We start from the raw sequence: 25,662 nt of genomic DNA on the forward strand, positions 1-25,662 counted from the left end.
GAGATAGTCTGTTTCTGCACAGCCTTGCCCTTCTTCCCTCTGGTGAACCCGATGAACAGTTGATCATTCACACAAGGGTCTTTGGTGCAATAGAGGAAGAGAGCTCTTCTAGGGTCCAAATGATGGAGCCTCCTTGGAAGGATGAGGCAGAGCATAGCAAGCAGGCAGAGAGATGCTGTGGCAAATATGAAAGGCGCGATCACCTTCGAAAGGAAAGAGGCACGACTCCAACAGACCAGCTTGTCCGGGAGGAAGTTGGTGTATGGAGAGTCAGCTGTCAGAGCCTAAAGCTCACTGACCCCTCCTAGTCAGTTTAATGGCCACCAGGAAAACCATTTTGATGCTACAGCACCTATGCTGGGGCTCAAAGGCAGAACAAATGAGGTAAGTATGGACCAAATTAGGATTGCATTGGGGTGTCTCTAAGGGAGTAGGCCAGCATAAATGTAAAACCTGTCAAAAAAATGAGTCACAACCCCTGACTGGAATGGGGAAGGTTGATCCGGCAATCACAGAAAAGCTGAAATAGCTGACAAGTAACCCATAAAAGGGCCCCAGAAAAGGCGTTGCCAGGCTAAAGATAGAATGAACAGAAAAACAGAGGGGCAGAGAGGGTGTCCACATGGTGTGAGGAACACCAGGCCACAAACGTATCCCAATGGTAGGCATCAACAGTGTTAGTGGATGGATGCCTGGCTGCCACTGGCATCACAAACTTCAGGAGGGACACTGAAAACCCTCAATCTGCAGGCATGAAGGTGGAGCATGTGCAGGTTTGGGTACAGATCACTGTCCTGTTGCTGCAACAGGTGATCCTCCCAAAGGGGCAGCCTGACTGGAGGATAGATGCTCATGTTCAGGAGTTCGGAATACCATACTCCCCATACCAAATACAGAGCCAGTAGAATGACTTGGGCACGGTTTATCCTGTTCTTCTTGAGAATTTGGGCCAGCAGTGATATCGGTGGAAAGGATTACATGAGTTCTGAATATTCCATTCAAGACAAAATGCATATCTGAGTATGACCCACTTTGAAAACTCCCATGCGCAAAAGTGGGGATTTTCAGCAGTGGCGAAGGTTCTCCCCAGTCTCTGAAGAGACCTTGTGCCAACTCTTGATGTAGATGTCATTTGTGATATGCGAGACATTGACAAATGGAGTTGTCTGCCTTGGCATTCATGGAGCCCAGAGCCTCACGACATAGGGTCTACAAAGCCACTGCCCTGATTGTTGCAACACCACAAGGTGGTGGTGGTGTTATCCGTGAACATCTGACCAGCCTTCCTTTTATCATAACTGAAAGGAAGATTTTCAATGTAGAGTAAATAGCTCCCAACTAGGGAGGGAAGGGAGAGGGGTCTGTCGCTGACCTAATCATGGTTCGCCAGTCATCACTGCGGACTTCATGTCCCACTGCAAAACCCCTATATGCCACTGGACACGTGGTACCAGCAGGATGCAGGAGGCCATGAGATCCAGCAGCCTCAGAGTCAGTCTCATTAAAATCCAGGATAGAGGCCAAAACATCTGAATCATGGCCTGAATATCCCAGACTCGTCGCTCCGGAGGATAGCGACAGAACTGCACAGTGTCCAGAATGACTCAGATGAAAGGGAGTGCCCAGAATGGCTCAGATGAAAGGGAGTGTTGGCATGTTGACAGTGACCCCCAGCGAATACAGACGGTTCACACTAGTCTGGAGGTGGGTGATAACTGCCTGAGGAGAGCTCAGGCTTGACAGTCATCGAGGTAGGGAAAGAATAGCAACCCTGACCTCTGCAGATGTGCTGCAACCACTGCCACTGCTTTCATGAATATTGGAGCAGCACTGGTGAGGCCAAGGTGTAGCCCATGAACTGGAAATTCTAGTGGCCTACCATGAACTGTAGGGCCTGTGCACCATCAGGATGGGAATGTACAAATACATGTTCTACAGGTCCAGTGCTACTATCCAGTCTCTGGGATCCAGGGCAGACAGAACCTGAGCCTGCATGCCCATTTTGAATTTGTCTTTCCTGAGAAAGAAGCTGCAAGAGCACCTTATCAAATATTGGGTGGAGGTCTCTGTCCTTTTCTGAACGAGAAAGATGTAGGAATAAACAACCATGCCCTACTTCTGATGCGGGCACCAGAATGACCATGGCTCTACCCGGGGTTGTCTGTGGTGTCCTCATCCTTATCATACACCAAAGCTTTGTTGAGAATAGTGCGGCCCTCATCAGACAGCATCGGAAACAACTGTGCAACCGAGACCCACAATGCATGAAAACTTCGGCCAAAGAGGCATGCCATGTTCACCGACACCAAGGTAAGGCTAGTGGAAGAGAAAATGTACCTCCCAAATGTGTCCAGCTTCTTGGATTCTCCAACCGGTGGAGTGGTGGGAACACTTTTGAGTGGACCTTCATTTATGAGGTTTGTACCACCAGGATCTCATGGGGGGTGGGGGAGTGCTGGGAGAGGAAGGCTGGCCCTCCAGGGGCAGAACGATGGTGATGAGCAAACATCTGATGTGCAGGTGCCCCTGTGTATGGTTTTGCCCAGGAACACGTCAGTGAGGGGTTCATAAAAGGGGAGCATGTGCTCAGACAGGCCCTTCCCAGATTGAAGCACCTCTGTCAAGACATTAGCCATGACCTCGACAGCAGGCAGCTGGAGATCGAGGACCTCTGCCGCCCTTTGTATGACAGAGACAAATGACGCGCCATCCTCAGAAGCTCGATCTGGAGGAGAAAGCAGGCCAAATAATGGGGAGGTATCCAAGCCAGTGGCATCACCCAGGTCCCCATACCAGTTTTCCTCCTCAGTGTCCCCCTCTAAGGGACCATACTCTACCTCCACATATCCCCCTTAAGAGAGGTAGGGTCTGTTAATGGGTGGTAAGTCCAAAGGATGGTAGGTCCTGGACAGCACCAGCATCAAGCTGCACCATGGCAGTTTCGGGGATTATGATCAGCTTGCCGTCAAGCCGCGCTGGGGCAGGTACAGGGTAGACCGGAGCTGAAGAGGATGGAGGCACCCATCAGTCCGGATCCTTGATCGGATTCCGAGGTCCACGCTGGTGATGAGTAGCCCAGCAGAGGCACCTCTCAGTTCTGTGAGGCCTCAAGACATGTCAGAGGGAGTCAGTGGCCTAAAGTTGGCATGCGTGGCATTATAGAATTCCTTAAGTTAGGTGGCTGTCGCTCCAGCGCTGGGAATCTCTTGGTAGCACAGCGCAGGACCTAACACCAGTTCCGCAGGAGTGGGGCCTTGAAGCACAAGGTCGATAGGTGCCCCTGAAGGTGAAGCAGATAAACACTTTGACAACTTCTTCTTGTACTTCTTTGCCCTACCTGAGTTTGACTAGGGGGTCTTAGAGTGGGACAACAATCGTCCAAAGGAACCGCTCTGGGAGCGGCCCTGAGATCTTCCATGGGAGCGGCGTAGAGCCTTATTCTGCCACTTGACCAGGTGCTTCATCGCCTGCTCGCAAATAACCTTCTGGTACAAGAACCTGCACTCAGCAGAGGCCTTGTCCCAACCCTAGGCACCAGAGACAGACTAAGTGGGAGATGGACACAGGCTGTGCAAGGGAGAGGTCCCTAGCACAGTGGGAGCGAGAGCTCAAGTATGTAGGCAAAAGTAAAATATAATTTGATCCAAAAAATGCCCAATGTAGCTCTCCGGATGCGAAAGAAAGGAACTGATGTCAGCATACCAGGGTAGCACCTATTTGGGCACCGTAACGTCACTTCTGAAACAGACGGCCTCAGCGTGGACGAAGGCGCTTAGTGGAACAAAGAGACACTAATCAAGGCTTTCTGGATCCAATCTAATGCCTTGGGAATACTCGAAGGTGAGGAATCTGCAGTTCGAATTGTAGTAGAAAGCACTCATAATCCATTGTGGGATACAAATGAACTTGTGCAAACGTGTCTCCAATTGTTACTACTACTACCACCAGCCCTACTATGAGTTCCCATTTTGGACCACAAGTTAGGTGCTGCACCTGCTTTTCAAACCAAGTGCTCCTCTACAAACTGAGCGGTTTAAAGCACCAAACATTAACCAAATGAAGCTGTCAATTTAGCTTACGTAAGTCAAACACAAATTATTCGTTAGTCCAAGCACTGGCCTGAGACCTTGGAGCCTTTGCCCAGTTATATGACAGGAGTAATGGGTCCTTGTTTTCTTTATTTATATTCTAGAAACATCTTTGACATTCTTTAATGTAATAGTTTATGACTTTACTGTCCCAGGCCCTTTTGGACTAAAATTTAGTGGACTGACTTTTTATATAACTTAATTCCCCATCAAACCAGAACAGTCTACTAATATTCAATCTCTTGGGACTTTTATTATCAACCTATATATATATCAAAATATTGAGCGGACAGATAAGGTCTACTACAGTTCAATTGTGTGCCTCATGGTACTTGGTTTATCTGGAGGTCTATCCTGAGGAAAAGTCATTTTCGAAAAGCACAATGGGGATGGAGGAAGGCTGGAGTGTGATTGATACCTTCCTATGACCAAACAATGCGCTGTCACTCTCGCAATGATGGCTGGGTGCAAAGTTAATAGCCCCTTGTCAGCTAAAGTAACCAGACAACCACAATAGTTTTTTTGTTAAATACAGTTTGCCTGTACACAACTAAAACTGCAATACGTCCCACATTAATATAAAGCTACCCTTGAATTGTAATGTGCGCACCCTTTTGGCTCCCTAGGGAGCAGAAAGAGTGGTACCAGTGGTGTGGCTTAAATGCTACATATATTATATACCTTTCTGAAAATAAATTCCCGAAATATTCAGATTAAGTTCTGTCAAAGTACCCAGAAGTTCATGTGCATTATCGTGCCACTGCAGCAAATTATGGATGTGCGTATGAGGAAAATGAACAGAGATCATTCAGGGATGCTATTGTAGCTGGGTGTGCTGAAGGTTCTCCTGTCTCTAGTCCATGCAAGTGGCCTCAGTATCCAACCCACCTAGGAGGTTGGAGAAATAATAGCTCTCCCATTTTACTAGGTCTTTTTGTAAGGTTAGACCAAAGTTTGTACAGTGATGCTATTTTTTCGAATCGAGTGCACAGATGCCTGTTAACCAGACCTCAGTGCCAGTACCCTGACCCTAAAGTGTATGGCGAATTGGCTGTTCACACTTAAACATGGCTAACTTACCAGTAAGTCCCTAATAAATGGTGCCCTGTGTATGTAAGTTAGAGGGTATCCCAGGTCTTGCAGCACCCTGTGTGCCTCCCTGGAGGTCCCCCAAGTAAAACAAGTCCCTCAGTTCACCACTTCAGACTGGTAGAGCAATTGTGCACGGTTACTCAACTCTACCACAGAGGGAAATGGCAAAGCCTCCACTTTCCCCTGGACATATGTACAAGTCACTCCTGTTGGAGGCCTACTGAAGCCTAAAGGGCACCACATTTAACACAAGCAAGACATACTTTACAAGTCCTGACAGTAAAACATGTGAAACAACCTTTTTTACTGTGGAAAGACCTGGTCGTCCAATTGTGGAGTACAAGGTTACACGCTGAGCACTCAGCTGTGCTAGCTCCTGAACAATGCAACCAAAGTGGGCACTCAAAGGTATAAAACAACTCGTTACACTAAGCTTGACTTGCATCTCAAGTCAAAATTAATGCAAACTGTTGCAGTGTCCAGCTTTAGCAAAGCTGCCACTTTGTTGCCTTTAAAACTTCTGTTCCTTCTAGGGAACACACGGCATCTGCTCCACGAGACAGCTTTCTGCCCTCCTGGAGAGACGTGCTAATGACTCTCAGGAAGATAAACAATGAGGGATTGTAGGTCAGGGAGGTGTCGCCACAGCCTTGCAGGAACCCACCTGGGTGCTAGCCCCATAAGGCAGGCTTCAAAGGTGAGGTAGACAGGCCAGCACAGGAGGCAGAGAGGGGAAACCAGTTGCCAAATGGTTTCCCCAGGGGTGTGTAGCCCTTATGTAGCCACACCCCAGGGGTGGGCTAGTGACGTATGTACAAAAGGAGAGGGGTTTTGCCATCATGGGAGTAGGCAGTGTGGTTCATGCCGCACTCCACAGGAAGTGGTCACAAAGTGAGAGGGAATCTGTTCGCTCATTGGCTCCCAAACGCATCCTGCCCTGAAGGCACTTTCCGAGCATAATAGAGGCATCCCTGGCTCACAGATCTCAACAAACTTGGAAGGACTGCCCTGCTGCACCGGTGACCAGTAAAAAGAGGCTGCACCGACAAGGACTGCACCTGCTGCATCTGGTAGCTAGTGTAGAGAAGGACTGTGCTTGCAGTGTCTGGTTCAGGGAGAAGTTGTCTTCAGAGCCGAGTCAAGCCACAGAAACCCAAAGGGCCACCTGACTGGCCTCCTATATCAACATATCGGCTGAAGAAGCCTGCCGGGACAAATTGGCAGCCCAAAGTCTTCAAGCCCATACCATCGCCGCCGTGCATCACTGAGGACCAAGACCTGATGCAGTTTTCAGCCGGGTTTGCCTAGCCCGAGAGTGCTGTTGGAGAGCTGCTGGGACCCTCAGAAGGAAAGTTATCAGCCCAGGAAGGAGGGACCCCAAACAATAGGCGAATGGCAATCCAGTGGAAACTAGTCTTTAGCCAGATCGGGGAGGACTTCATGGGACATAAACCCTGCAACCAGGACCCACTCACCATCTTCGTGGACCAAGAATCCCTGCAGGAAGCCCCCGCTGACTGCGTCGCATCCACTGAACCCTTAAAGCATCATTAGCATCCTTCATCAGGATCATTCCATAGGAATCCACTGAATCATGGATAAAGTGCCTGGAACTTTTGAAAGACTCCTCCTGTGAAGGTAACTGTTCTTGAACACTGCTTGTCCTTTGAAGGTAACTGTTCTTTAGGACCTTGCTGGTCTCTCTGACTAGCTCCTGCTGGAGTTGATTGCCCCAAGTACCTTTAACTGACATTTATCTAAGTCTCCCTTGAAAAAGTTTTTAAGTGTCCAATTTGTTGACTTTGCTAAGGCTTTGCGGGTGGGTGAAATTGCTCTGATTTATTATTGCTTGTAAAATCAATATCTCCGGAACCCTCCAGTTGATCTTTTTCGTTCCAGTGTCTAAATTCTTATAAAATACCGTCTATTTTAATAAATTGTTGTCAGATTTCTTGAGTGTTGTGCCAATTTCTTCCACTGTCTATGTGTTGTTTAAATGCTTAACCCTTGTTCCTCTATGTAAGTCTTGCTGCTCAGTGCCACATCTAACCCAGGTCGAGCTGAGGGTTTTACAGACAAAACTTACTGGACCTAAAGGGGTTGGGAAGTGTATTACATGGTGAGGTCACACAACCACACATTATAATATACCCCATTTCCTCACACTACGGTGCAGTGGAATATGCAGAGCAAACACCAGGACCCTGCTTATAACACATTTACAAAAAAGAAAACTAGCAACAGCATTGATGAAACAGAGGTGGTATGTGCTAATGGTGCAACATTAAATGAAAACATGTTAGACATGATGTTATCAAGTAAAGAAATGTACACCGATCAGAATCCCAGAACAAATTTCTCTCGTAGGGGTCAGTAAGGTCCCCTCTCTGAGTACATGAATTATGGTGATAAGAGAGCTAAGGTTATTTTAAAGAAGACTAAAAAAATTCCTATTTTGCTAAATAGAAACTCAACTTACACTTTTTAGCGTTTGTCACAAAGAATGCAATAGTAAAGATAAATAACTCACAGAATAGCTGTGTTAGAGGAATCTTCTATTTTCAACAACTTAGCTTTCGGAGTACCACATGGTGAAACAATCCCATCATGACTGGAGGATTGATCAGTTACAATGGAAGATGTATGTTTTCCAATCGAAAGGGTTCCCTGGTCAGTAGCCGATAAATCTGGCATATCAGTAGTAGGAATTTCATCACTGACTTCCTGAATAATCATCCTTCTCAGAGGTTTCTAAATGGGGAAACAAAAATCACTGTTAATAGAAGTGTGAAACGAAACATTAAAAGGTCATTAGACTAGACCTGGAGCCCAAAAGCTCAGCGAGTACACAGAATGAGTGCTTCCTTTGTATTGGAACAAGGGCCAGAGCAGAAAGAACCAACCAAGATATCCCTAACAGTAACAGAGTAAGGGAGTGTCCCTTACCTTCACTCCACATGCTATATTTACTTTGCAAGGGAGGATAAAGGATGTTATGGTTAAATTGCATGCCAGTATGTTAATTGCTTTTCTGGAGTTGGCGTGCAAGCATCACTTCTTCCCCTTCAATTCACAGGGAACACGAAACAGCCTAATCACTAATACCAAATATCACATGACTCTCCTTCCTTCCCATTCTCTGAATGCCTTTGCTTTGCTCGTAAAGGCTACTCTAAATCACATACTTGTTTGCCTTAATCCTTTTCATTTTGTCCACACCTTATTTCAAAGATCACTTCTCCTTTAAAAGAAATATCTGGCTCACTATCACTACCAAATCTACAGCTCCTCAGAACTATCTGCAAAACCCACCTGTCCGAAGTGATTGATTGCCAGTGGGGCAGGTGATGGCAAATCCTGCGGCCTACTGGTCGTTGGTGGGGGGGGACAGACTAGGAAGGTTTAGAAGCTGCTGCAGAGGGAGGGGTGGTGGATTGATCAGACCACTGGCCACCTGACCCACAAGGGTCCTGTGCCTTCAACCACACAGAGGCTGGGCAGCATGAGCTGCATGGTAGCAGGCTGGGAATTGACGCGGTTGGATACTGGCCGTAGGCAGAGAATCCTTGAAATGCTCGAGAGCTGAGTCTGCCTGGTCTCCAGACAGGTGGCATCAAAGAAAACTGGACACCCCCCGAAAAGTCAGACATCCTCAGCCGGTGCGGCACCTCAGGGCCACTGACAAAGAACCCGCACTACCTAGCAAGTTGGTCATGTTAAGTCACAACAAATTGTGAACTGTGCTGGATCTCTCCCTTCGGCAGACGCCTGAGAGAGTAAAGCCTGGGCTTCCTTCAAGACCTGTGACAGCACTTGTGCAACCGTCTTCCACAGCATGTGGCAATAACGGCCCGAAAGGCATGCAGTGTTCTCATAACGCAATGCAAGGCTGGCTCCCAAGTGACTCCAACCTTTGGGATCCTCTATCCAGGGGAGAGGAAGGGAACGCACCATGGGAGGTAAAGGTTCTCAGGGGTGGGGTGTTGCACCAAGAAACTTGGGGCTGCAGTTGTGGGGTGATGGCGGTAGGCAATCGTCCTGTTCACAGGAGTCCCTATGCTGGGTTTCCAGGTAACCAGTAGGACATTAGTTAGGGCATCACTGAACGGAAGCAGGGGTTCTGAGGTGGAAGCTCCTGGTTGCAGCACCTCCAAAGATTGGTCTTAACGGCTACTGAGGGCAGTTGAAGGTCCAGTGCCCTCCTCACCAACACAGTGTTGGACGCTCCCTCCTCCCTAGCCACCGTAGGGGGGAAAAAGCATGCAAGTATCTGGAGAAGTGTCCAGTCCGCGGACCTCAACCAAGTGTTCATGCCAATCCTTTTATTCATATGACTGGCATTGTAAAGGGTCCAGCCACCCCTCCCATTCATCCCCGAAGCCTAGTCCTTAGGAATATGGCTCAGGATCCAAATGAGGATTCAAGGCTCTTGCTGGCACTGAAGTCCAGGTCGTACGGCGCCCATCCGGCTCAGTGTCAGCGATCACAATGGGGATGGCGCAGCCTGTGGGAGCGGACGGCGTCGGATCAAGGACTGAATCTCTGGGAGCCCCTTGGCATGGGGTGGGGGGGTGGAGCCGCTGGTGCAGAACCCTAAGGGGCCTCTTAGAACCGTGGGGCCCAAAGTTGCTCTAGCAGGGTAGGGCTGCCAAAAAATGAAGCGCATGGCCTCATAAAGCTCTCAGACTTGGGCAGGGGTCAGCCCGGCTCTCGGAAACTCGAGGAGGCGCGGGGGTGGCCCAGGCACAGGTTCCTGAGAACGAGGCCTAGCGTGTCAACACTATCTTGTGTCATCTGCCGAAGGACATAGAGAAGTCAAATATCGCTACGACTTCTTGAATTTATTCTTCTGCTGCAACTTACCTGATCGCCTTGAGGTCCTGGAGTGGGACAATCACAACTGAATCTTCCTCTTGACCGAGTCCTTGGCTAGCACAGAGCCACGTGCTAGGCCGCCATCAGCTTTAGGGACCACTCCGTCAAAGCCTTCCAATGCATGGTCCAACGCTCGAAGCACGACTCTGGGTCATGGTTGCACTCCAAATACTAAAGACACATGAGGTAGGGATCTGTCATGGACGTTGCCAGATGACAGGATCCGCAGGGTTTGAATCCTGTCTTCCTAGGATTCATCCTTGTCACACCAGGAGAGTAATCTCTCAAAAACCCCATCAAAAACTGAATGAGGGGGAAGCTCTTTTCGGATTAGTGCTGGCTGGCGAGGAAAGAAAATAACAGATGGCAGTGGGCTTGGGGGTTGCCTATAAAGAACATATTGGACCTGCAACGTCATTTCCAATATGGATGACGCAGATGACTGATGTGGAGCCGATGAACACCACGTATCAGCTCATGTAAATCTTTCCGATACAGCCTGGGGAGTATTCAAAGGTAATGAGTCTGCAGCTAGAAGTCTCCATCATATAGTAAATGTTTCGGTCTGCAAGTCAGATTATTTAATGAAATGAAGGAGGAAGATATTTAAGAACTTGTGTCGGAATTTTGCTTTCTACACTAAGCATAATTTCAGTGACAAACTCCCTCCTTATGTTAATTTTCTAAAGAAAAGTTTTAAGATTTACAGGTTTGATTCAATAAAGATGGCTTTAAGTTTGCCACACATTTGTCATTAATAGGAATGTTCATTACAACACTGTGGGAGGCTGCAGGAAAATCAGTGTTGCCAGATGGGGATATTTCCTGCAGAAATGGGTGACAGTTTTCCCATTTGTGGAGGAGAAAACTCACCAAGTGGGTGACAGATTTTTGGGATGGGCTGTGCCCTGGGTACGCCTTTTTTCTAGATGAAGCGGTGCTTCATCGAAGTCTTTGGTTGCACAATGCTCTCAAAATGCACACTGCCTCTAAGCTCAACTGACTGCTTTTCTTGCTCTGTTTGTCTGTCTGTCTGTCTTGTCTGTCTGTCTTAGGCAAGCTCAAGCCCTCCTCAACCTGCCCTCCCCTCTCAATTTTTTTATTTTTGGCCTATCCACAGATCCTCTGCGGCACACAGCGTGATTCCCCAGTGTAAATCCTCAATCAATCCGCTGATCTGAAGCCCAAAGGAAAAGAAAAGAAAAACACACACCATACCCCTGACGTGCATGGCCAAAGGCTGTGCGCAGCAGTGGTTTTATTCAGCCAGGTGTGGAAGTGGTTGCATTCAGCCATTCAAGCAATAGTTATATTAATGTACAGTAATTATATATTAGTTCACGTAAAAAAAACCCCACAGAATTTCACTGAAAAAAAACAAATATTACAGGGACATTATGGTTAGGTTGATGTTTTACCCGCACAAAACCATAGAAATTCAGTGGTTATAGTTATATTTACAATTATATTTGTCTGAAGAAACTATAACTCGTGCTGTTAAGTAACTCTAAGGCACGAGTTACAGTTTCTTAACATAAGTATAATTATAACTGCTGAATTTCTATGGTTTTATGTGGCTAAAACCTCTAAACCATAACATCCCTCTAACCTTTGGTATACATATATATTATTTTTTGGGGACACAGCTGAAGCCAAGTCCCAATATAGCTGCTAACACTTCCTGGTTTGAAGTGTTGACAGCCGATCAGGGCTGTGCATTTTCCTGCACGAGATCATCATTATTTGCGAAGTGACCGAGGGACGAGATATTTAAATTAATTTTCCCTTTAGTATCGCCAAAACTACTGAACGGATTTACACCAAAATAAGAGAAAGCTCAATCTGCGTAGCGAAAGCGAGCTTTCTGACAAATTTGGTGTAATTCCGTCCAGCGTTTCAGGCAGTAGTCACGTCTAAACATCCTGTGGGAACATGTGAGACACAACTTTTTTGACCCGCCCCCCATTTTCTCAGCCCCGCTTCACTGATCACCCCAAAACTTTCCATGTGCAACAAGAATCACCGTGGCATTTTTTATTTTTATTTTTTTCGTGAAGATTCGTCAAACAGTGCCAAAGATATAGGAAGTCAATAAAAGCTTTTTCTATGGAAACTAGGTCCTAACTATAACAACGTAATGTTTTCAAGGAAAGCCATAGTAGCTCCCTTCTTTCTTGTAGAGTGCGCTCTGTGAGTGACAGGAAGTTGTCTTTATGCTTTGGCATAGCAAGTTTGTATACATTTTACTATCCTCCTGGCTATGCTATTTTTGATACTGGATTGCCTTTGTAAGGCAATGAAAAATCTACAAAGCGCTGTTTAGTTTTCCTAAAGTTTTTAGTTCTGTCAATGTAAAACATCAATGCGCGTTTAACATCTAAAGTGTGGAAGGTTCTTTCTGCAACTTACTAAGGCTGCAGTAGGAAGGCTGGTAGCTCAATAGATTGGTTGATATGGAATTGGGAGGAAGCAAAAACAAGAAGTGTGTGGTCACGTAATGGTCTGCAGTGAACACAGTAGTGTACACTTAATCACTGTATGTCAAGTACAAATGCAAGTCCAATCCTCACCGCTGTTCACCAATGTTAGAAATGGGGTCTTTGGTTGGCAGTCAGGTTACCCCCTGTCCAAGCAAGGACCCTCTCTCTAGTCAGGGAAAAGTAGAAACACACCTGGTTAATCCCCCCTCAGCCCCCTGGTAGCTTGGCACGGGCAGGAAAGCTTAACCCAGAAGCAATGTGCAAAGTATTTTTTACCAACACACGTAGTACTACAGTTACAACACTACAAAATGGACACCACACCAGTTTAGAAAAATAGGTTATATTTATCTAAATCAAACAAGACCAAAGTGTCAAAAATCCAACATACACAAGTCATGATACAAATTTTCAGTAGAATAAGTCTTACTCCATAGAAAACAATGGAAACGTTGATTTTACACAAAGTACCTGGTTTTCATCAAGAATAAAGCCGCACAGGCGAGCGTGTGTCAGAGAAGTCAGTGATGCGTCGATTCCTTTCTCTCAAGTGAGGCTGTGCGTTGTTTCTTCTCAGGTCGGGTCGGCGATGCTTTGTTTTTCTCCCTCGCAAGAGAGCAATGTGTTGATTTCCGGACGGGGCACCTCAGATCCACGCAGGGTTCGGATGATTTTGACGCTCAGGGACTATGCGTGAGAAATCCGGTCGCACAGTGTTAGAAAACCGTGCTACATGGGGTTTGCATCGTTATCAACAGACGCAAGATGGTGTTGCGCGTCGATCTCCAAGCCGCGATGCAGGTGGAGCGTTGATTTCAGCCACGAAGCCGGTGGCGCGCCGTTTATGAGCTGCAATGCAGATGGTGCGTCAAAAATTTCCCCGCACTGCATTTAGTGCGTGGATTCCAGCTCTTGTTATGCCAACTTCACCTTTCAAGGGCCCAGAGACTGGATACGACACCACTTGGCAGGAGAGAAGTCTCAGCAGAGAATCCAGGTGCTGGCAGAGGAAGTCTTTGATGGCCCTGAGACTTCAAAACAGGAGGCAAGCTCAGTTCAAGCTCTTGGAGATTCTTCTCAAGAAGGAATGCACAACAAAGTCCAGTCTTTGTCCCCTTTCACAAGCAGAAGCAGCAACTGCAGTATTGACCAACAAAGCACAGTCACAGGCAGGGGCAGCACTTCTCCTAAGCTTTTCAGCTGTTCACCTTGGCAGAGGTTTCTCTGCAAACTTCAAAGGAGAGTCTGTTGTTCACAAGATCCAGCCATGCGTAGGTCAGGCCCCAGACACACACCAGGAGGTTGGAGACTGCACTGTGAAAGGGCAGGCACAGCCCCTTCAGGTGTAAGTGACCACTCCTCCCTCCACTCTAGCACAGATGGCTCATCAGGATATGCAGGCTACATCCCAACTCCCTTTGTGGCACTGTCTAGAGGAGTTTTCAGCCCAACTGTCAGTCTGACCCAGAAAACCAAACTTAGCAGTTATTCACTGTTTGGACATGTAAAACACATCAGTACATGTCCCACCTTTAACATACACTGCACCCTGCCCACGGGGCTACCTTGGTCCTACTTTAGGGGTGCCTTACATGTATAAAAAGGGAAGGTTCAGGTCTCGCAAGTGGGTACACTTACCAAGTCGAATTGTGAGATTAAAACTGCACACACAGACACTGCAGTGGCAGGTCTGAGCCATGTTTACGGGGCTACTTATGTGAGTGGCACAACCAGTGCTGCAGACTCACTTGTAGCATTTGATGTACATGCCTTGGGCACCTCTAGTGCACTTTACTACGGACTTACTAGTAAATCAAATATGCCAATCATGGAAAGCCAATTACATATACATTTTACACAGGAGCACTTGCACTCTAGCACTGCTCAGCAGTGGTAAAGTGTCCAGAGTACTAAAAAAAGTAAAAACAGAGTCCAGCACACAGTCAACATGGGAAGCAGAGGCAAAAAAGACAGGGGAGACCACGCTAACGATGCCAGGTCTAACACCCACAGTACCACAAATGGGAGCTATTAGGGTTATTACTTTGATCTCTGTAAGCCAATAAGGATCGCCTGTACTATGTGCACAGTGTACCCCCCTAACTTTGGTACACTGCATTGATAGCCAGCTTCCTATAAGTATGTGCTTCTGAGTACATGGGTCTACCTTTTATACATGCTCATTTTTCACATTTAGTAAACACATACATTTCCGTGATTCATCATTCCTTTTCTCTGAAAGCCATTTTACAAGTTCATAAAGTTAATAATATTCATCTGAACAATAGTTCCCCCAGTTCATCAGGTTCATCTTTTGATTAAAAATAGATTAACTTTTTGGTCCTCGAGCACTCATATCGAAGACGCTCTTAATAAAACTGACTGGAAGGAAAAGGCCCTTAGCCTGTTTATTAACCTTATATGAGCTGATTGTCATGCTTCCTCATATTTCATGTTTCTAGCACTTACTCTCCACTTCAAAAACAATTTCATAAACAGGCATCTCACTTTACACCAGGAACTGATTTTAGGTTTCCACAGAGAATTGATTACATTTTGTTTTTCAAGACCCTTTGTATTCCACCTCATCTCTTCATCAGAGGAACCAGTGTGCAATATAAGAGGAATGATGTTTGAACTTGCACTGGTTTTACTGTAATCTCGACCAAGCGTAGCAAAAAATTTGCCCATTTGCAAGCAAGCAACAAGTAGAGGCAACACTTACAGACGATCTTAGATGTGGTGGCTTATCTATAGGCTTTACAACATGCTGTTGTTGCTTCTCAATTGCTGAAGGTGGTAGACATTCCTGGACACGACATAATCCGCTTTCACTCAATTCCTAAACAAATTAAAGCACAAGAGCGCATGGTATGATTATACTGCACAAGTGTTCCATACTTCCAAATAATATCTCAATGCACATTCAGTAGTAAGAAAAACATGCAGACTTCCTACATCTTTACAAGGAATTGCATGTTCCACAATTCCAAAAAGCAATACTGTAAGAAGAGATGTGCCTGTAACATATTGAAAAGAAGGCCCTGAAAAAACAACTATTTCAAATTCAGGAACTGCACGTTTTGGTGTATTTACAATGGTTGTAAAAAGACAAAGTAGGATTGTGTTGTTAAACCCTTGCACAAAGGCTCAATGCACAGGAAGCTCATTGTTTCAAGTGGAAGGATCATGATGTTTTGTTGTAATAAGGACAGAATCCTTAACGGCCTGTTAGTAGACAATAACGCACACAAGTGCTACATATATTGGGAATGATTGGCAGGAACATTAGCAAAACAAATTTTGGTGTTCATAAAGCTTCAAGGCAAGCTATTTTAAATGTATCGCTTGATTCAACCATTTTAGTGAGAACATCTGTTTGGCCATCTAAGGTATGATTGTATGGCTCCAATGTCAACCCTTTGGCAGTATCCCCAAGCAATTGGACTGGCAAACAATGCCTCTGTCTGAATGGGAATTACAGCCTCAAATTTGCTCTGAAAGAAGACAGAGGGACAACCGAGGCCAAACCATAATGTCTTATGTATGATGCCGTTGTGTACACCCTGCAATCCTCAATATCTTAATACACAACATTCCCACAACCGCCCACCCCTTCCTTCACTGTAAGCTCACCCAGGAATGCACCCTCCCTCTTTCTTTATTAGATTCATAATTCCAGGTTCCCTTGTTTGCTTTGTACTCAAAACCACTGGGAAAGATAGGGTTCCTTGTCCCATTACTATGGGAAAGAAGTAATTTCTTTCTGCATTACGAGAAGTGATGGAGTCAGTATCTTCCTAATTCGGAAGAAAACATAGCAGCCTTGATTCCTCTTCTAAGGTTTTTTTCAAAAAGGAAAATTGCCATTTTAGACATATCTACTACATAGTAAATGTGCTGCTTCCAAAAGCCTGAAATCACTTAATCTTTCATTACTTCACTCTTCAAAGAGTTTCCCCTAAAGCCTGTAAGAGTGGGGATGGAGATTAACAATCTGTTGGGGTGAATATGGCACTTTACAGCTAATTTTATATTAAGGTAGGGGTGTACTCACATCTTTCTTAATACTGTGCACAGCACTGAAAGACGATACATGCACAACATTCTTCACGTCAATCTTTTAAAGAGCATACCATGTTACATATACCACCACAGACCTGCCATAGATGACACCAGCAGTTAAAGCTGAATGTCTCTGTTCAACTGAATGCACAGCTCAGAAATTAGACATATGGAAAAGAAAATGGACCTTTGGGCACAATAGCCATCAGGACAAGAATTCGGCTAGCAGCCCTGAGCCTAGTTCTGATGAAATAGGTCTACCATATTGGTAAATTATCTTATGGGACAGGACATAGCCAGAACAAATGCTACAACATTTAGGGGGTTATTCCAACTTTGGAGGGGGTGTTAATCCGTCCCAAAAGTGACGGAAAAGTGACGGATTTACCACCAGCCGTATTACGAGTCCATTATATCCTATGGAACTCGTAATGCGGCTGGTGGTATATCCGTCACTTTACCGTCACTTTTGGGACGGATTAACACTCCTCCAAAGTTGGAATAACCCCCTTAGTAATAACTGGAGGAAAATTTACCGTTTAAAAGGAAGACAAAATAAAATTTTCACTTTCTGTCACAAAATAAAATAAAATACTTATGACAAATAATCCATTGAGAAAAACTGAAAATGCTTTCTGTTCAGTGAGTCCGCTCTAAACATGCTACACTGATCAGTCTGCTTTTATAGACTGGACGGGTTGTTATGGGATCAGTCAGCATTTTTCTTTTTAGATTGGAACAGTCTCTGTAGGACCCGTGAACCTTAAGACACAGTGTGACTTTTTAACATAAAGAAACAAGCAAACCATAGAGTAAACATCTAAAGTAGGTAATTTTCTGTTTCACAATATGTTAACATTTAAGTGATGCTTACTGTCTTGATTTTGGCCAGTTCAGTCAATGCTTGTTTATTCCCAGGCTCCAACTTCAAAACGATTTCAAAGTCTGAAAAAGAAAACAAAGGATCACCTAAATAGCTTTACCTTCTTTATTATTTTCAGTTAGAATGTATGCAGCATGGTGGCTGCTTCAAATCCCAGTACCTGGAAGGAAACTGTTTGGTTAAAGAGATAGAAAGGAATGGGACGTGGTGACAGAGGCCAGTTTTAATACAATAATTAATTTATTTATTTTTTCTATGAAGAGTTTCTCCTAAAACGTCATGCAAATAGGTTACAATTGGAAAGGAGGAATTTTATTTCAGGACCGGAGGCTCTGATTATGCTTTCTCTCTCTTTACTGTTCCAAACACAGCAGCCAATCAAAGAACAGTACAGTAAAAAAACTACACATCCCTTGATGCCAAGATATATATCACATGGCCCAATCACCAGCCACGACCTCAGTCTATAAGAACCATGACCCAAAATGTCACTTCCTCTTTCTTTGCTGCTCTACAGCAGAAGTGTTCCTTTTATTTTCCTAATATGTTATTATACTTGTTAATGTGTATGTTTAATTATTCATGCTTGTTACCGTTAGCGATGCAATTCCGCTCGCTTATTCTTCGTTTTTAGCGCTTTGTGCGCTTGTATTGTTATCCGCTTCGTGCCGACTTTTATGGCCCTTTTAAGTGGGGCGGGAGCTTGAAACACGCGTCATGCGCGTAGTCTTTTCTTGCTGCCTTTTTTCGTTTGTGCACGTGCTGCTTCAGGAGCCGGTCCTTTCGGTTTCCATTTGAAAGAGATCGGCTCGCGATTGCGACTTGCGTGGGCAGGGGAAACTTGATTCGCCTGTATTTCATTTGTGCTCCCTGATGTCCAACGTGATAAAAACGCTTGGGTTGTAAAATTTCTTGCGAGGCTTTGCCTAGAGTGCCTTACAGGCTACTCCCTCCACACTTTATTGGCCTTACATATATCTTTTTATTTTATTGGCCTGTTAGGGGTTTTTGCACTCTCTCTTGCATTATAAACAATTTAATCTGTTTTTCCTACATTCTATAATGGCTCAATGGAGTGAGCAAGAAGCAGGATACTATCCTGAAGACATTGCTAACCAACTAGAGGTCAATCTAGTAGAAGCCCTGGATACTAGGGTCCAACAGTCAGTAAATGACGCCCTAATGAGAGCTTTAGGGCCCTTTTTGGGCCAATTGCTTGATTATGCACGTTCCCAGGGTTGGCTTCATGGGTAGCAACCCCTCCCTGACGGATCTAAGGAAAAGTCCAAATCTAAATCAAAACGTTTAGAAGGCTCTGACTCTACTCCAGGTAACTTACACGTCGACGTATTTGAAAGACTGTGCAGAAAACGAGCTACCGAGCATAATTATAGCTAAAAAAATTATCCTTCTTTTTCCCCATCCTCCTCGGATAAGGATTCTTCATCTAAAGATTACAATGACTCGGAGACCCCTGGTCCCAGCAAAAAAGCGAGGAAACAGGCTCCTCCTCTTCAAGTTTTGGATTTTGACCCCTCTGAGATTGTGCATCCCAGATCTTCCAATTGGGTTCCTTCTTCTGAAGTGGCACAATATGTGCATGACAATCTTAGAAAGAGTTTTGACAAGGAGGTTCGATCTCGCCTCCGGGCGGAATGTCCTAGACCTGATTTAGAAGATAAGGTGTCCGACACTCCTGAAATTGACCCCACTATGGTCTTTTTCATGAAAAAAATCACTAAGGATCCTAAGAAGGGATTGGATAGGTCTTGGCGCCTTTGCCAAGATAAATGTTTAGATCTTTCGGGTCCGTTAATCAAGACCTTGGATATGGCCTTCCTGGCTAAGGAATCTGATAACCCTGTGGATACTGACGGATGGGCTCAGCGAGCCATTTGCCATTTGGGCAAAACTAATTGCGCCATTTCTTCTGAGCGCAGAAAATCTGTTCTCATGCTTATTGACCCGAAGTTAACTGATTTATCCTCTTCTGAGGCAGGTCCGGCAGCGGAGGGCCTCCTTTTTGGATCTCCCTTTATTAAGGAGCTACCCAAGTTTTGTTCTACTTTTTCGTCTCTTGATAAGGCACAAATGTCCCTCAAAAAGGTCTTCAGACGAGGCCTTTTTGTCAGGGCCGGTCGAATGCCCGGCTAAGGTACCTTCTCAGGTCCTCAGAGCAACTATCCCAGAGGGAGAAGGGGTTGGTATGGGGACCAATCAGACCCCATCTTTTATCCCACTCGCTCCAGAGGAGGCCGCTCCAGATTTCATAGAGGTCCCCGTAGAGGGAAACAAGGAGCAATTCAAGATGCCGGCTACTCAGGTGAGTATTATTCCATATTCTCAGGTGCTTCTTGGGGGCAGAGTGAGATTGTTTTTGGAAAACTGGAAAAAGATTTCTGGAGATCCCTGGATTCTTCAGGAAGTATTGGGGTTTCATCTAGAGTTTATTGGCTCCCCAACACAATTCACACCTCCGATTCAAATGAGTTTTTCCCACGCAGATCAGACTTTTATAGACGCATTGTTCAAGCCTTGCTAGACAAATGAGCAGTAAGTTTTTCAGTCCTTTATCCTTCAGGCTTTCTAAGTCACATTTATGTTGTAGACAAAAAAGGAGGGGGTCATACGTTGGTATTGAATCTAAAGGATTTCAATTACTGGATCTTGTACAGACATTTCAAAATGGAAGGGATTCATATGTTAAGAGACATTATTTTAGAAGGGGATTGGATGATCTGTCTGGACCTAAAGGACGCCTACCTTTCGATCCCTGTCTCTCAAAACAGGAGATTTCTTCAATTTTTTCGGAAGGGTCAATGTCTGGAATTCAATGCACTCCCGTTTGGCCTGTGGTCAGCCCCTTGGTGTTTCACAAAATTGGTGAGACCAGTGATGGAATGGTTGAGGACCGAGGGAGTTCGTTTGATCATTTACCTAGACAATATTTTACTGATGGCTCAGGACTCTCAATCCCTTCTGACTCATTTAGACTGGACTATCAGTCTTTTGCAGGACTTGGGTTTCCTTATCAATGTACAGAAGTCGTTATTGATTCCAACCCAAGTGATAGAGTTTCTGGGTTTCAAGATCGACTCAGTCCGTGTTCAATTAATTCTCCCCTCGCAAAAGATTTGCAATATCAAGAGGGAGTTGAGATCAGCTTTAGCCAGTCCGACTATTTCTCTGAGGAGTATTGCCAGAATAGTGGGTCTTCTGGCCTCATCTATTCAGGCAATCTTTCCAGCCCCACTTCACTACCGTGCCTTACAGAGACTCAAAATCAGACATCTGCAACAGGGTATGAGTTACTCTGAACTGATTCCTTTGACAATAGAAGTCAAATCGGAGATTCTGTGGTGGCTCCAGCATATGGAAGCCTGGAACGGCAGGGCGATTTTTGGTTCTCATCCAGAGGTAGTGATCGAGTCAGACACCAGTCGTTGGGGTTGGGGGGCCCGTTGTGGGTCCCTTATGACTGGGGGACGTTGGTCGACTTGTGAACAGTCTCTTCATATCAATTGTCTGGAGCTTCTAGCAGGCTCTTTTGCCATAAAGAGTCTGTCCCCTCAGAAGACGGACTGTTGCATTCTGCTGAGAATGGACAACATTTCAGCGGTAAGGTATGTCAACAAGCTGGGGGGTAAGAAGTCCAGTATTCTGGCAGAGATTGCCAAGGATTTCTGGCATTATTGTCTCAAACATCACCTGATTGTCTTAGCAGAATATCTCCCAAGAGATCAGAATACAATAGCAGACTGGAACTCCAGGTTCCTGACAGATTCCAGTGACTGGAGACTAGACCCAGTGATATTTTGTCAGATAGTCAGGGAATGGGGCCCTTGTGAGGTGATCTCTTTACATCTCGCCTCAACACTCAGTTAGCAAAATTCTTCCTCTAGCCCTGGCGATGGATGCCTTCCTTCAGGATTGGTCTCAGTTTCAGGGATATGCTTTTCCTCCGTTTCTAATGATATCGAGGGTCCTGTCTCAGATGCGGAGACAGAAAGCAGACATTATTTTGGTGACTCCACTTTGGAGAGCTCAACCTTGGTTCGCCATTGTTCTACAGTTAGCTTGTGCTCGCCCGTTTCTCATTCCTCCTCGTCAGGATCTTCTCCTGAGCCCGGAAGGGCATCAATATCCACTGATCTTATCAGGGAAACTGACATTACTGGCTTGGATGGTTTCAGGTCGAGGTGGAATTCCCCAGGTCTTTCGACAGAAGCTGCATATTTCATCAAACGAGCTTGGGCTTCAGGCACACAAACGGTTTTTATCAGCATGGTGCAGATAGCATAGTTGGTGTGATGGAAGGGGTATTAATCCCGTGGAGTCAGACATTGAGTTGATTGTAAATTTCCTAGCAGAATTGGCTGGTTCAGGTTTGGCGTATAGAACTGTTAATAATTTCAGATCAGCCATTTCCACTGGTCACGTTCATATCGACGGTAAACTGGTAGGTGAACATCCTTTAGTCTGCAAATTGTTGAGAGGTATTCATGTATCTAATCCTCTTCAAACTAGATACTCTGTGTCTCTGATGTAAACATTGTTTTGAGGTTTTTAGATGCATGGCCTTCCAATAAATATTGATCTTGTAAACAACTATCAGCAAAACTTACTATGTTATTATGTTTAATTTCCTCTAAGAGGGTTTGGATTTGGCTGGCAGAGTGTATTCCCCTGAACGTGTTACTTTTACTATTACTTGGAGAACAAAAACTAATTGCAGGTCAGTAACTTATCCTATGTATTCTGATCATTCAAAATTATGTGTGGTTCAATGTTTGAAGGATTATGAAGTGGCCACTGATGAATTTAGACAGGTTACAAATGGTCAATTATTAATTTCCTTACAAAAACCTTTTAAACCTGTATTTTCCACCACTCTTTAAAGGTGGGTGAAGTGGTTAATGAATGAAGCAGGTATAGATACCAGTCATTTTGGTGCTCATTCTGTTCGAGGGGCCACGGCCTCCAAAACTTATGCTTTAGGTTCTTGTCTAGAGGACATTATGAAGGCAGCAGACTGGTCTTCTGAATCTACATTTCGTAAATGTTATCATAAACCTGTGGTGGATGTTGCTTCGGTAGTGATTGGGCAGCTTTAAATGAGCATAACTGGAGCCTCCGGTCCTGAAATAGAATAAAAATATTTCTAGCTTACGCGTCAAGAATTTTCAATTCTATTAAGGACACGGAGGTGAGGATTATCCCTCCCTTAAAAAATATGATTATGTCATGTGCAATTAATATGTCTTTATGTCATATGTTGAATGATGATTTCATTTTTTCCCTCCCCTTCTTTAATATATTTGACAAGTTCAAAGTATTATAGTCTGTCTTGACTGGCTCGAGATATTACCTCTTTTCTATGTTATACTTATAGGGTCTGAACAGAAGACTACTTGAAGTTTCCCTACAGTGGTGGATGACTTTCATCTTTATGAAGTTCAATTCCTTTGGATGTTTGGTTCGCTTCTAGATCCTGTTGAGCTTCATTCATGTATCCAGCTCTGGTGGGAAGTTCGTTGGAGCGCCATCTACGTAAGAAGTTTCAGTTCGGAAGTTTTAAGGATTAACTGACATTTTCAAAGAAAGAGGAAGTGACATTGGGGGTAATGGTTCTTATAGACTGAGTCGTGGCTGGTGATTGGGCCATGTGATATATATCTTGGCATCATGGGATGTGTAGTTTTTTACTGTACTGTTCTTTGATTGGCTGCTGTGTTCGGAACAGTAAAGAGAGAGAAAACATAATCCTCGCCTCCGTGTCCTTAATAGAATTGAAAATTCTTGATGAGTAAGCTAGAATTGTTTTTATTTTAAAACTAACATACATGACACTTTAATCTGTTTAAGCTCCGCTGAGTTAACTCCAAGGACGTTAATGAACTTTGTCATATGTTGCACATAACGAAATAAACAAGAACTGGCAAAAAATAGATTAAGGCTTTGCTGCCATTGGCAAGTGAATGCATATGTCAGAACACATGCAGAAGCTTAACTGCTTGCCTTGGAATGGCTTTTCTATTAAAGAAAATGGAAGGGGGAGAGGGAAAAGGGAGTGAGGTAGTACACCAGAACAGAGAATAAAGGTAAAGACACCAAGAACACATATGCACACCCAAGGAGTAGTCAATAGCAAATAATGTCTCATCAAGTATACCGTGAAAGGATACAACACATCCAATCATAGATCTGTGAGACTTAAATGCTTCTGAGTGGGACAAATACAAGAATAGATGGGAAAGCCATTGAATCAAGATTAGACAACTAAGACTGACAACAAACCCTTCCAATCGTGAGACAGGTATTGGCTCAAAGACCACTCTAAGTATATAACAAATACTGGAAAGAGAAGGTATTGTTAAAGGTGTTAAACCCTTCTAGCCAAACAAGTTTTTCATCCTAAATGAACATGTAACCTGTCTTTGTTGCAGTTAAGAAGGTATGGTTTCTTACCTGTAACTCCAGTTCTCTCGTAAGGGGATTTCCATGATAGTCATAAGCAACCCTCCCTTCTCCCCGGGGGAGCAGTTAGATTTCATGATTACGTTTATTCAGAGGGTCAGCCAGTGACTACCTGCAAAAAGAACTGAGGTAACAGCCTCTCTCTAGGAGATTGATGTGGTATAACGATTCTTTCTGTGTCCATCGGCCTTGTATTTGCAGGTGATCCATATGAGCTCCCCATCCGAGGAGAGAGGCATCTGTCACAATAGTCTGTGTCGGAGGCTGTGCCCTGAATGGCATCCCCTTTAAGAGATTGGTTGGAGAGCACCACCAAGTTAGAGACCTGATTGCATGAGTGGAGAGGCGAATCCAATCTTCCCAGCTCCCGACCACTGATTCCACTGGTCCTCCAGGCATTCCTGAAGCGGACGCATGTGGAGGCGAGTGTTGGGTGTCAGGTAAATGCAGGATGCCATGGATCCGAGAAGTGCGGAGACTATCCGCACTGTTGGGTGACGCATTGATCGGAGATCCAGACACTTCCGGAGAATAGATAAGCGTCGTTCCTCCGAAAGACACACTTTTGCCTGCATTGTGTCTATGGTAGCTCCTAAGTAATGTAACCTCTGGACAGGTACTTTCGTAGACTTTTGAAAGTTGATATGAAGACCTAATCGGTACACAAGGTCGCAGGTCAGCTGGAAATGCCGTTTTGCTTCTGCATAAGTGGACGCTTTGATTAACCAGTCGTCGAGAAACTGGTATATGAAGATAAGTTTCCTCTGAAGGTGAGCTGCCACCACTGCCATGCACTTGGAAAAGGTACTGGGAGCAGACTTGAGACCGAATGGTAGGACTGTGTATTGGAAGTGATCTTGGCCTACCAGAAACCTCAGGAATTTCCTATGCTTCTTTGTGATGGGGATGTGGAAATACGCATCTTGTAGATCCACTGAGCAAAGCCAGTCTCCTTGCCGAATCTGAGGATAAATCTGGTGTAAGGATAGCATCCTGAACTTCGCCTTTCGGATCCATTTGTTGGCCATTTTGAGGTCTAGAATGGGTCTGAATTCACTTTTGTCCTTTTTTGGGATGAGAAAGTATTTTGAGTAGATACCCTTCCCCTGTTGGCTGAGGGGAACCGATTCTACTGCTCTCTTGTCGAGGAGGATGGAAACTTCCGCCTTTAGGAGATCGAGGTGTGCAGTCGTCTGCTTTGGCAGAATGGCCGGAGGTGGTGATGAAAATCTGAGGCAATATCCATTCTGTACAATGCCTAAGACCCAAGCGTCTGTTGTAATCTTTTGCCACTCTACCAGGCAATTGGTGACGCTTCCCACCACCGGAGTGGTTAACGAAGTTGGGGGGAGGAAATTCTCAGGGCTTTGAGGCAGTCGGCTGTCGGGTGCTCTGAGTGGACTGATGGGCTGATCGTCCCCTCTGCGCCTTACGCTGGTGCTGGTAGGGCCACTGGTACTGCTGGTGAGGCCTCGTAGTGGCCCATTGAGGGGGTTGAACCCTCTGCATGGTGTAGCGGCGATGGAAAGGATGGAAGGACTTGCGTTGCTCTTTAGGTTTATCCAATCCTACTGCCTTTAATGTGTCCACCTCCGCTTTCATTCTTGCCATTTCGTCATCTGCGTGCGATCCGAATAACGTGGATCTTGAAAATGGCAGATTCAAAAGTCTTGCTGCGCATCCCGTTTTAATGACATGAGCT

General features: G+C 45.1%; 1 protein-coding gene across 3 annotated transcripts in view; it reads right to left on the reverse strand.

Moving 5' to 3' along the window:
- The window catches only part of RPAP3 (RNA polymerase II associated protein 3), a 266,423-nt gene that overhangs the window by 100,922 nt on the left and 139,839 nt on the right, over nucleotides 1-25,662 (reverse strand). For all 3 annotated transcript variants that reach the window (XM_069229050.1, XM_069229048.1, XM_069229049.1), the window contains exons 11-13: nucleotides 17,475-17,545; nucleotides 15,261-15,377; nucleotides 7,711-7,931 (exon numbers count right to left, since the gene is read on the reverse strand). In XM_069229050.1, coding sequence (XP_069085151.1) covers nucleotides 7,711-7,931; nucleotides 15,261-15,377; nucleotides 17,475-17,545 — 409 coding nt within the window. The remainder of the gene's footprint in view (nucleotides 1-7,710; nucleotides 7,932-15,260; nucleotides 15,378-17,474; nucleotides 17,546-25,662) is intronic.

The sequence above is a fragment of the Pleurodeles waltl genome, chromosome 4_1, assembly GCF_031143425.1.
Source record: "Pleurodeles waltl isolate 20211129_DDA chromosome 4_1, aPleWal1.hap1.20221129, whole genome shotgun sequence".
Lineage (NCBI taxonomy): Eukaryota > Metazoa > Chordata > Amphibia > Caudata > Salamandridae > Pleurodeles > Pleurodeles waltl.